Below are 13410 nucleotides of genomic sequence, written 5' to 3'. Positions count from 1 at the left end.
GAACATGCAGTTTGAATGCCCCTTCTCATCTCCCCATCCCAGCCTCTGAATCCTACAGAGAGTATTTAATGCTGAACTTTTGATGTGACATCCATTTCCATATTGGTACACAGCAATGGCCCAAATATACAATTACGTCTTCGGCTCAGGATGGAACACAAGCAGCTGTTTTAATAAGGATTCCTTTCTCTCCTCCCACAGCTCAGAAATAAGAGCTAAGGGAATACAGAAAATGACTGCCCAAGGAAATTGGTTTTTTATAAATGTTCTCTCCCCTTAAGTTTATTCCAGGGCGATAGCCCTGCTGCAGCATAGGAAAACACACCGGCATTAACAAGTGATTATTCTGGAGCCCTGGGTTCACCCAGCCTTCCAGTCCTGGGAGGTGATGCATAGCTGGGCTGGAGCTGCTCTGTTCTTTCTGCCTGGCACTATTTTTCTTCTACTTTGTCATACATATCCTCATTACAGCTTGCTGGTGCAGACTGGTAATGGGACGAGTTACCTGGGATTGGACTTGGTACAATAGTCAGCTAATGGTCAGTTCCTGGGCAGTGACATTTCTCATGGAGACGCATTTTCTTTGCTGCTCTCAGGCAGTTTTGTGAATAATGCCACACAAGTGTGAGTGCTGCCTGAGGAACAGCCTTGCGGTCAGTGGCAGTCTCTGCCGTGAGGGAGCAGCGGCTCAGTGCAGCAAGGCAGTTGGGGGCTGCGCTCAGCAAACTTGTTGGAAGAGGCACCTTCGCTGGGGGTAGCGGCAGCTCCTGGTCCCGCGGCAGGCTGCAGAGCACCGCTTGTGAACCATTCACCTGCACTTGTGCACTGAGTGAAAATGCTTTGCCTTATTTCAGGATGCAGAAAGGGAGGGAGGGTACAATAGTTCTTTCAGCGAGGCACAAGATTAAATCTTGGGTTTGTTCACATTTAGGCAAACTGCTCTTGCTTTAACTAGAATCCGGTTTCCTGGATCAGAAACTGAAGTGCTGCATGTAAACACTATTGATACATCAAGACACTGACTTTTGCTACTTGTGATTTTCAGGTGCTTGCAGAATTGTGGAAGGGAGAAGGGAAGACTCCTCTTGAAATTGTTAAAGAAAAGAAACTTGGACTGATACAGGATCAAAAAGAGCTTGAACAGATCTGCCAGGCGGTGATTGATAGACAAGAAAATGAGGTGATTATGATGGTGCTGGGAAACTTGTGCGCTCTGGCAGTCAGTGGCACTAAAAAGGGGGTTAAATTGGCCTCTTTTTTTTTCTCCTTTTGATTAGCATTTGAGCTCTAGAGCCAGTACAGGAGCATTAAAGCTGCTGCTCAGATATTATCAGGCTTTTCTTCTTCTTTCTTATTTTACTAAGTGGTGGTTGTTGTTGTTTTTGGTTTTTGTGTTTTTTTGGTTTTTTTTGAAATTCGGGCATATGCAAAATAATCAGCAGAAGAAATTACCAGTCTGGCTAATGCCCTGAGTCATTCTGAGAGACCATAAAAATTAAATGCAGGAAAGCAAGACTCTGGGGCTCTTTCTCTCCTCAGCTATACTGCCATTAACCTGACCTGGCAACCTGGCCACATAACTCTGATTTTTATGTCATCTGCTGTAAGATTAGGGCAACACCATTAACCCATTCTGAAGCTGGAGATGGAAGCTACCTCCAGTGAGACATACAGTAGTTAGGGAATTAGAGACTGTCAGAGGCTGGCAAGGCAAAAATTGTACGTGCCTCTGTCTCTTTGTCCTTGTCTCCCTCCACTGCCAAAGAGAGGAGTCTGGCTGGCTCTCCTGCCCAGCGATGCCTGTGGGGTGGGGAGGAGCTGGACCCCCGTGGCAGTGGCGTCAGTGGCTCCCAAGCTGCTGTCTGCTCTGTGGCTCTGCTGCTGGGCCGTGGCAGCAGCACAAATGCTGCAGGAGGAGAGCTCGGGGTTTGGCTCTTCCCCATCTCCTTGGAAGGACACGCAGCAGCCCGTGTGGCTTGTCACTCTAACAAGGTCTGAGCTCGGAAAAGGGGAAAAAAACTTTGTTGATCATGAAGGGGAGAAGTGGGAAGGGAGCTTGACAGAGTCTAAAATGTTCTTTATAAAAAGCAAAATGAAAACAGTGCTTATCTGTTCTCTGGAGCAAAAATGCAAAAGCAGAAGTGAATAGCTTACTTCTAATATAAACATTGTCTAGATACATTTGCCATTTGGAAAAAACATTAACATCTGTGGAGAACAGTACCACCCACCCCTGATCTCATTGGGGGATGCTAACAGCTCTGCAAGAGCTTTTGGTAAAGAAAATGAGCTTGCAGTAGGTCGGCGTGACCTCCATCAGCCTGACTCATTTGCAGAGCCTGATAAAAGTGAGGCTGCATTTTCAGACTGGTACGGAAGCACAAGTGTGGATAGAAAGAACATTAGAACTGATTGGGAAGTGCAGAAGCCAAAGGTCCGTAGCTACACTCCCATTTCAGTAATAATGCTTTCTCTGAGAATGTAATTCCTCTCTGGTTTCCACTGTTTTAGTCAAGCCAAATTCAGTAGAATGGTCTCACTTCCCTACTTTTTCCAGGTGATCCTTTGCCAAAGCAAAAGCTGCCTCAATGGCCTGTCATTCATTGCTTTAAACTGGCGCGAGAGCTTACCTTACAAAATAGTTAGCCGAGTACTTGACAGGGAAAGAAGTACACCTTGTTTTTTGATAGTAACTTTCTTTAAAATGAACTAAATTATAAACAGTTGCTCAAGCCAATACCGAGCACTTTATTAAAATGCAGTATCTGGATTGTACTGTGTTCTGCTCCATATAGGTAATTTCTAGCAGACCAGGAGTAATGAGTCCTTTCCATATTGTGACATTACAGAGAAGATTTTAGACTGCCAATAATTTGGATACTGTAATGAGTAGAAATATTTGCATTTGTGCTCGGTACTGGCACAGTGGGTGGTTCATATGTTCGCAATCCTCCCCTTAATATCTGTAAATATGACATCCTGTTTAATTGAAGCTATCGTGTTTTGCCCAGGAACTCTGACAATGTAGAGAACGTCTTCCCTGCCACACACACCACATGGAGGCCAGAAGCTTGTCTATCAGCAGGAGCATCCCTGTTAGAAATGCCTGCAACTGAAATTTCCCATTTTTTTCAGTATCTTTACTTAGTTTTAAATATGGCCCTTGCTATTTTGCAGGTGACTGTGCATCAAACATTAGCTGTCTGATAGGAGGTTGTATTTCTGATCAGTTAGTTAATTGTTATGTTGCCAAGGGTTCCTTTTTTAAAGAAAATAATATGCTGTTACAGAAACACCTACATCTGTGGTTGAAGGACCTCACAAATATTATCAAATAGATTGTGATTCAGTGCAAATTTTTTGTTACAGCTGAACAGTATATTGAGTAAAAAGGTAGAGCCTACTAGCAAAAAGAAGCCAGTCTCATTTTTCTGGCTCTTTTCAAGGAAGTCACTGTTACAATCCAAAAGTGTTTTCTGACTTTTTCAATAAGAGATCTTTGTATTAGTTGTAAGGCCCTGCTGCTGTAGGGACTTGCTGTTCTCATAGGAGCAGAGCAGGAGCTTATTGGAAAGCTGAAGGCAGTTTTTATAAATAACAACATCTTACCCAAAATATACTGTTCTACCACAAGGATCCAAAGGACAAAAATATTCATAACTTAGCAGTGAATGAGTGAAAATGTCCCAAATTTACTGTAACAATGATGTCTGTTTTGTTGTTTTTTTCTTTTCCTTAAAGGTTATGGCGATAAAATCAGGAAATCAAAAAGTTTTAAATAAGTTAATTGGCCTCGTGCAAAGAGAAACACAAGGACGATCCAATGCTGTCCTGGTGAGGCAAATACTAGAAAAGAAGCTATCAGAGTAGCCACAAAAGAAAACCGCTCAAGTGTCTACAGAAAACGTGCTTCGTTCTGTCTCGTTCACTGCAAGTGGACTTTGGTGGTTCCTCGCGCATCCTCAGGACTGTTCGTTCTCCTTCCAGCAGTGTCACATCCCAGCTTTCCGCGGACGCATCAGCCAAAGGCAGAGGAGCAAAGGCAAAGCAGGAGCTGGGACAGTCATTTGCATCTCCCTGACTTCACTGTGGCATTTGGAAACGTGATTTCCATGCAGCCATGGGAAACAAGTTCCCAGAGGTGCCAGTGCGTATGCAGAGAGCTGAAGCTGTGTTGGTTAGTTTTGTAATAAAGAGGAAACTCAACTTTTCTACTTGGCTTTTTGCAAGAAGGGAAATTCACAGATGTTGAATGCAAAATCTGGTGGTGCATACTAATAACTCACTGTTAGTATGAGCACACTAGTAATGATTAAAATGCCTCCCAGTAATTAAGATGACCATGTGTGCTTCCATGCCTGGCAACAGGGAAATGTCCACTGCTCTCACTCTTCCTGGTTTCCGAGGGATGGGGAAAAGATGAAGGTGCTAGCTGCTTAAATAAGCGTCTGAGGCTAGTGCCACAAACAGATGTAAGTGCCTGCGTCTAAGAATTAGTGTCAAAGTGTTCGCTCACCTTCTCCTTGTCATGTACCCAAACATCTGCTTTTCCTCCTCGCAGCAGTTTCAGCTCAGAGGAGAGCCTAGCGGATGGACACCTGAGCCTTTCCAGGGGTGACTGACCATTTTTGCCTCCGAGGTTCCACAGAGCACACCTGCTCCTGCTGGCCCTGCACAACCTACAGTGGAAACAGCAGTGCCTTTATCTTCTGAGTAGTTCAGTAAAGGGACCATTCGCTCCAGCTTGGCTTTCTCCTCCACGACCAAGCACTTGAGCCATTGTTAAGAAATGCTGCCAGGCCAGAGCTGCACGCTGCTCTGGCACGTGTCCCTCTGCCATCACCTGGAGCCGCGCCACTGTGGAAGTTCCAAAACTGAGCAGGATTCAGCTGTGTTCTAGGGTCTGCTCCAACATTTAATCCTAAGGTGGTTTTTATACCTTCCATTTTTCAGCTCCCAGCTTTAAGTACGCACTGAAATCCAGGGTCCTTGCGTTACTTCCCAGTCCCAACCAACTTTAGCTATCAAACCATTAACAGGGAATGCAAACAGAGGCAGTCTATTGAATTTACACTTATTAGGGAAAGAAATCCCATTTAGTACCAGGGGTTTGAAGCTCTTATATCCCTCAGGGAGGCTGCTAAGCTGTACATTTTGAAGACTACATTTATCTCAGACCTCAGAGATATTTCTTCAGATCTGTTCTTCAGGACTCACCTGCAGGGCAGGTGTTGTCACTGGAGTGCAGCAGGTGTGTCCCTGACACTTAGTCAGCTTTTGCAAATGTGGTGCTTCCAGCACTAGTGCAAGCTCAGTTGCTGGACGTTCATTCTCGTGAGTAGTAGCACCAGCGTATGTCTGGAGAAGGACATTTCAGTACAAATCGGCTCATGGTTCAAGCGTGAACTCTTAATTACAAGGAAAAAAACCCAGTGGTTTTTAAATACATTTAATGAATAAAATGTATACCCATTATTTACATTAAAATAACTTTACAATTCAAAAGACAGCTGACAAAAAGCAGTAACATGGTTGCAATCATAAACTGTCACTCTTCAAAAAAAAAAAAAAAGACACAACACCCTGCCCCAAAAAAAACTAAAACCCCAAACAAAATCTGCAGGATTTTCATGTGACCTGACCTCCACACAAAGGCTTTTGCTATGACTTTTCACATCATGAGCAAAAAGTACAATTTTTAATTACAGTGGTGTGAGCTTTCAGGTGTGTGTTCAGTCAATAAAGGTTTATATTATACAGCAAACTTTACATTTTGAAATTCTGTTCAACTCTTGCTATGGCAGCAAGAATCAAAAAGGCACAAGCGCTTCCGCATGAAATCTTGAATATTAATTTAAAAATAGTCCCTCGGTTCAGAAAAATTCAATTGTTTTCCAACGCTGGCCCTCCAAGGCCAGTGCTTTTTGTTGCACAGCTTGATGCTGCTGTGCCGTTTCCCCTCTGCTGGAGTGGGTGCCTCTTCAAAAAGAGAAAGCAAAACACCGATGTATTTGGAAGAGTAACAGTTAAGCTGTATTAAAAGAAGGAAGGATCTCTACCACTGTAGCATGGCAGTTGCTGGTACATGTCTTTTTAATGGCTACTTCTTAGCCACTCTCTTCCTATGTAATTACACTTTGCTAATACGGTACAAAAATCTGTTAAAAATCATGAGCCAAGCACAGTGTTAGAAGTTGTTTAAATGGATTTACTGTAAATCTCAATCTATTTGCACCTCCACCTGCCAGACACAATGGATAACAAGAAAGATTAAAAAGGGATAATTGTAATATTCTTTCCCTTCCAGGGAAGGGAAAGACCAGCTATAGTCTATAAATCTTGCACTATATTATGAAACAGTCACTTCTGAAATTTTTAAAGAAATCTTTTGCAGATGCACACAAAATGTAAATTTATTTCTGACAGAAAAAAGTGGCTTGAGTCAAGTGAGATCAAGATGATGAATCTTTTTAACATTTCTGGAGATAGCGGCTACCAGCTTCAAAGCTGTGGTAGCTGGCAGTGCTGGGCACTCATGGTGAGCAGGCTCAGCAGGGCCAGGCAGCGTGTTCCTGCTCTGGCAGCCTGACCTCCATTTTGATTGAACCAATACAACCAAAACGCTGGATTTTTGCCTGCCAAGGGCCTGATACAGCAGCCTAAATTCAACCAGCACCTTCCTCTGGGTGGAAGCTTTAGTGGAGCTAAAGTCAAATTCTAAATACCACACAAGTGAACTCTGTACTGCGCAAAACAGCTTTGGTTTGTATTTGCATTGCTGCAGTCGACAGAGCACATTGCAAGACAGAAGCAGCAGCCTCAAGGGATTTAATATCTGCTATTGTAAAGACAGATTTTTAAAAACACATAGAACATGCGAGTCCACAAGATAAAAGGCAGAGCCTGACTATGAAGTGTTGGATGTCAGAACATTTTTCAGACAAGGAGACTGTTCTAAGTGTGGTTGTATCGAGGCTGGGATCTCCAGAATTAAGATTGAGGCTTTGACCCCAGCTTGCAGGTCTTATTTAGCTCCAGCAGTGCTCCCTGATCTACTGATGGCAGATGCCATCTGTGCAGGAGCATTAGGCAGGGTGAGTTAAGGACAGTTTCGTGCAGATTTTCAGCAGTAACTGTCCGCAAACAGAAGGCCAAGGAAAGTGCTCACAGATTAAAACCTGACACCAGACAATATCATGACAATCTCATCTGCTCGTTGCTGGAAGTCCTTTAGGAGGTCACTCCTGAGGGTGGAGAGATGATACCGACTGTCCTGTATAGCTGGAGTATCCCATAACCGAGGTCGCAGAAGAGGAGAAGAAAGTTGTGTAAAAAGATGCTGGCAATGCTGAAGTAGTGAAGAAAGAATTTCTAGTGCTCAGCCTTGACTGCAGAGTTTAATTTTAACTCTGTTAAAAATAGAAGCATACGATAGGAACCTTAACTAAAAAATTTACAGCAAGAGTATTCACACTGATTTCACTGGCGCCCCTTTCCACTCCATTTTGCAGCTTGGTGTCAGTGTGTGGTCATGTTCTCATTCCTGTTCCGAGCACCCCTCTACCTACATGCTTCCACAACCACTGACCCCTGCCGCACCTTCGCAGGGATTGACGGCCTTGTGTGTGTGCTCAACATGTAGAGCGTGTGGTTTTTTCACACGAAGAAAAACAAATTGGGCTTCCACTCAACTCTCTGAAACTGTGCAAGGGAGAAGGCAGAAGAGCTTGCTGCTGGTCTTTTCAGCCTTGTTATCTGCATCTTCCTTGCAATGCTGTTTACAAATACTCTGAAGTTCATTGGATTCTGCTTCACATAATGGCCATTAAAACAAAGTTATAGCAGACAGGAGGTCAAGTTTTATTGACCCAAATTCTTAGAAACTTACCTGCACTGGGTTGGCTGTTGAGTGCAAGTCATCTGTCGCCTCAGAAATGGCAAACTTTCAGGTAATATATAGAGAGAATTTTATTGCTAAACAGTGTGAGGAAGGCAATCAAACATGAAATCCTGAGTTGTGAAGATCTTTAATTTGCTACACCTTTTCCTGTCCATTATGATGGCAAATTTGAACTCCATCAAGAAAAGCCTCTGGGCCAAGCCCAGTCAGTAATTAGGGATGACTGCAGCAGAAGCACAAAACCGCCAGGAACACTCCTCTCCTGAGTGCTCCACCACACGCCGGTCAGGCTGCACAGCCCCAATTTTGACAAATGCTCAGGTGCTGCCAGGAGGCAAAGATGCAAAAGAAGGCAGAGTTGAGCAAGCAACACAGTTGTGCATGATCCCAATGAGCACGGAGTGAGTCCTCCCCCCAGGACTGTCCTAGTCCCAGACCTTTCAGATCTCCTGTAGGATATACAGGCATTTCACAATTGTCTGCAGCATTTGTTGGCCGGTTGTACGCACAGATGCAGAGGGACTCTGACCTTTGCTATTCTCTTCGTCTGTGTGGGAAGTCCCATGCATGACCATGCAAATGACCCCATTCACCTACTGGCTTTCTCCCCAAAAAGAGACTGGTGATGGCTGTGCCAGACCCCACATTACGCCAGCACACGCACAGCCAGCCAATTATTTCATGCCACATCCATTGCCTTGTCATTGCAGCCTTTGGCGACAGGCCTAGAGCTGGGTTCAGTACTTAGACCTGCATGAGTTGCACCACCTACCATGAGCTAATCCTAACAAGAGCACTTGAAGGCCAACAAGTTCAATGTAGGGAATTCTCCTGCCACACACAGGCATTTTGTGTAAGCACAAAGCTACAGTTCTCCTGACACATGGTCACATCAGCCACAGCTTTAATTATCTAAAGCATTTACTCCCACTGAGAGCCACTCCCTCTCCTGCAAGGACAAGATGGCACCAGGTCTGAGCTCTGGCCAAACTGACACAGCAGCACTGAGCTGGACACAGTTTAGTTGCCTTGGATTTGACTCCTCCATGTTGGTTTTTTTTGGTCTAAATCCAAGCAAGTTATTTTTAAAGTAGACTGCAATAAAACACAGCTGCTGTGGAATTGCCTTCATCAGAAATGTAAGTTTGCAGGTATTTAGTCCACAGTACGTAATTGCATGCGGGCAGTCTGCCGAAGCGCCAGAGAAAGTTACTTGGTTGAGAAATGCAGTCTTTGCACAAAAGTTCCATCAGGGCTTTTAGCCCAGAGACTTCAGTCTTAATTTAATCCAGCTGCCACACAAGAACCATTATAATCAATGAACAAAAAAGACGATTTGCACAGTCAGCAACAAAACGCCACTTTAAGTACCTACATATTTGAGAATCCAAGTAATGCTCCTATTCATAAATAAGAGGCTTCCAACTGAGCACGCAACAAATGAAGTACATTGATGCTGGGTCACAAGGTGTTCAGAAAAGCTGGGGGCCCCTAAAAAATAAAGTACATTCAGTCAGAGCTGGGCTGTCACCGCCAACAAAGTCCCTGAAATAGTCCTGCATTCTGCAGCTGCCTGCGGTCAGACAGCTGGCACCACCCTCACTTCATCTGAATACCTATGTATGCCAGCCTGACACCACCTTAACAAGGGGCAATTTTTACCCTCCTTCTGGCCCAAAGTATTGCATAGCAGTGCCACCCACTTGGACAGTTATCATCGGACACTGTCACATTCATTTTTCAAGTTTGCTACAAGCTTTTTCTTCCTAGTCCCCAGTAAATCAGAGCCACACAAATGTAAATTTTTACAGAGGCAAGTGCTCCCTGCTGATCTGCGGTGTTCTACCTTTGGTTTGCTCATTAACATAGGCAGCCCAAGTGTCACATACCCTCCATTTCTGCTGGTAATGCTCAAAAGTTGCAAAGAAGAACATACTGTAATTATCTAAATCAGATCTGGACACAGCAGCGACATTATTGTGCCAGAGATATGAGTTAATAGAAAAGAAAGAAGAGAATCCCAGTATTCTACTCATAACTGCAGATGCAGTTTAAATGTTACAAATGTAATAGGAGCCGTCATAAAAACTACAGGCGTAACATAGCAATTTCAGTAAATACAGCACAGTAAATTGCTTATTAAATGAAGCTGCCCTCGAACGGGAGCTGTGGCTACAAATTCAAATGACACGATGACATAATTTAACTGCACCAAATCACAGCGCTCCCATCCTTTTCTTCCCAACCCTGAGATTTTAGAGCTGCTTAGAAGAGGTACAATAACATTCCTGAAGCACGAAACCTTCTGTGAGGCAGAGTGCACAAAAGGGTGGTGCATGCGCACGCGCTCCGCTCGACGGTAACTCCTCTTGGTAAATAGAACTTAACCTCTCAAACTTAAATCTGTGCTTGGACTCTACGGGATACAGTAAGTTCGTTTGCAAATGTTTTTCTCTGAAGGAGCAAACAGAGCACTTGAGCATTGTGCCCGGGCCAAAGAGCAACACGAATGGTGCTGGTTCTGGCTTCCTGTCTATCCAGTCCTGTTCCCATTCCGAAGCACAGCCCCTGCCCTTGTTCGAGGTCCACCCCAATCACACTGCCTTTTCTCCCATTCTAGGAAATTCACCATCTTACCAAAAAGAGCAAATCGCATCGGAAAGGCAAATGCACTAAGCAGGCACGGCAGCACGACATCACTGAATTCATCAGACTTTTTACGAAGTGACAAACCCCAATGAAAGAGGAAATAAATCAAAGAACCGCATGCTCTGAGGGCTGTATCTGGGTATGCTGGCAGGAGGCACAGCCCATGCTCGCTACTGGGAATTTTCTCATCTCCACGGAATACGGCTGAGAACAGCAGCTTTCATTTCTGTTCTTCCAAACCAAGGTCAGAAGTTACCAGGATAACAATGGGAGTGCGTCTTTCACATCTGAAACTGCAACAACTTGATCTCATTTGAAATCCCAAATTTTTCTAGAGCACACATGGAGAAGATCAAATTCAAGAAAAATGCCTTGAATACAATAATAAAAAAGCAGTAAGTAGGGCCAACAACACAACAGGTGAATTGCCACTGACTGTACATGTCCAAAGATCAGCACTTGCAAAGGGTGATGTTGGTCTGAATGAAAGTTGCTGAGTGCGTTAGCCCCATTAATACAGACTGAGATTAACACACAGGGCACCCAAAAATGGTCAAAGTTAAAAAAGAATGACTATGGCTGTTTTAAGACAAAGTGTTCACTTCATAGGTAAGTTGTGAAAAAAAAAAACCCACAAAACCAGCAGGGTGAAATTGCCGGCGAGATTCCTTGCTGCAGCAGAACAGCTTAGAAACACACTCAAAGGCTACAGCCCTGGAACTGTGGCCATTCACAGTGTGAAACATCTAGCAGGAGGCTGGAAATTAACTTTGGTATCACTGAGCCACCACCTACAGGTTTTGGAATGGATCTGTCAACCCCAGGACACTTCAAATTGTGACCAATGCAGAGACAGAGCGCAGAAGAGGGGCCGCTCTACTCACACACACATACATGAATGTGGGGAAATCCAGACCACAGAGCTCTGCTCTGCTCTTGGGAAGAGCAGCGTAACGCCACGTCCTCCGCAGACCTACCGCTGGGCCACGGGCATGTGGTGGGATTTGGAAAAAGTTGTATCGTTGGTAGGAGACGGGATAATATGTCATCTAACCAGAGGAAAGAAGATTATTAAACAAGCATTTGGCTGAAGAACTTACGCACACAGAGGTAATTAATCTCAAAAACCAACATTTTCAAGCTAAATCACAGGTTCTCCATTTCAATGACAGGACAATGAAATTCCAATGAAATTTTTTTTTGGGGGGGTGCTGGACACGATGCTGCTCTCACAACTGAGGCAGAACTGCGAGTCTGATTCCACTCCATAACCAAGTGATGTAAAACAGCCACTGGCACAGTCCTGTGCCAGGGCCACCGCACTTGGCCACCTCCTCCTTGTGAGGAGCTGACAGACAGATTTCCCGTTTACAAGGGGACACTGAGCACACACAGTTCCGACCTTCCAGCAAGAAGTCTGCCACAAAACTCCACATTTCAAAGGCTGAATTTATCCTACAGGATGTAGAGCATAAGCTCTACTACATCTTATGAGGTAAATCCTCTCCTTCCTCAAATTTACAGATGCTTTTTTGAGCAGTCCACATTTTAAAATCCCCATGTAGCTTAAAAGGCCTGCTGAGATGAAACTGCCATGACTTTGTTGAAAACACCAGTTAAAATTAACAGTCTCAGAAGAAAATCCCTTCTACCCAGCAAACATTCTTATTTTAGAATAAAAACAAGGGGACTGTTCACATAGTAACCTTACTGCCTTGAGCACTGCCCTGCAGAATTGTTTATTTAAAAAAAAAAAAAAAAGGCAACAAAATCTTTTTCATTCATTCTTAAGAAGTGCTTCAGAAAAAAAAGGATTGGATCCCTTCTTCAATTTAGCACTTGTTTCTGCAACACTACAAGTTAGCTGATCGCACCCATTTGGTACTTTTTCTTTTGCTCCCAAGTTCCTCCCAGAAGAGGCGAAGAGGTGCAGAGCAGAACAAGCACTGACCCTGCACCCACGATGCTAAAACACTCTCCACACATAACACTACTGAGCATCTTCAGGCCAGGCCAGTGCCGTACAGGATGACAGACAGCGCTGCTGGTTGTAGTGGGAGCAGGAATGGGGCAGTGAAAAAAGAACCCACCATGCCCTAGGACAAGTTAAGAAAAAACAAAAAAAACAAAAAAAACAAACTTAATTTGTTCATCACCCATTTACAACAACAATGCAGGGGAAAAAGAGCTCTCTTAAACCTGGATAACTAAGATTTAAGAAAAAACCCACAGCCTTGGCTTCAGCTTCCAAGGAAGCTTGTGAGGTGAAACGGGGCCATATGGGGGTCAGTAGGTGATTTATAGGTTGGCGATGCAATGGTACCTAAAAAAATAAACAATTTGGACATGAAAGCACACCAGAGAGTCAGCTAGGAAGCAACATGACCCCCAGCCATCGTGGAAGTGAAGACTGTACAGCAAACAAGTGAAGATGGACGCAGAGAAGCTGCTGAGGTGACTTTGTTAGAGGTACACCGTGGGTTGGTTTGTTTGGTTTTTTTGCTTGCCATAGCCTACAGCAACCTGACACAACGAATGTGTCTCACAGCTTGTAGATTAAAGGTGCAACTTTTCAGAAGCATCTAAAGGATTTAGGAGCTTGAATTGCACTGTGAATTTGACCTGTAACTAGACTCTTCTGGAATGTCTTTGTTTTTTATGTTTTTAAAGCATTCTTTTCCCTTGCCATCTCCTAGAAAGTGTGTTTCAAAATCAGGATGTGATTAACTGGAGCATCCTACATTATGGAACTACAACGAGCAGGAGAACTAATATATGCAAGTGTTGTTTCTGATTTCTGTTTCTCCAGGTTTCCTGGAGTCAACTCTCAGTCTCCTTCCTGGACAAAGGGGCTTGAGGCT

The 13410-nt window shown here is 44.0% G+C and overlaps 1 protein-coding gene across 1 annotated transcript in view; it reads left to right on the top strand.

The window, feature by feature from the left end:
* Nucleotides 1-4278, top strand: part of GATB (glutamyl-tRNA amidotransferase subunit B) — a 43136-nt gene extending 38858 nt beyond the window's left edge. The window contains exons 12-13 of the mRNA XM_082051957.1: nucleotides 1046-1180; nucleotides 3742-4278. Of these exons, the coding sequence (XP_081908083.1) occupies nucleotides 1046-1180; nucleotides 3742-3870 (264 nt within the window). The 3' untranslated portion in view covers nucleotides 3871-4278. The remainder of the gene's footprint in view (nucleotides 1-1045; nucleotides 1181-3741) is intronic.
* Nucleotides 4279-13410: the final 9132 nt, after the last annotated feature.

The sequence above is a fragment of the Streptopelia decaocto genome, assembly GCF_964273445.1.
Source record: "Streptopelia decaocto genome assembly, chromosome: 4".
Classification (NCBI taxonomy): Eukaryota; Metazoa; Chordata; class Aves; order Columbiformes; family Columbidae; genus Streptopelia; species Streptopelia decaocto.
The sequence above is the reverse complement of the archived record's forward strand: the minus strand, read 5'-3'. Positions and strand labels throughout refer to the sequence as shown.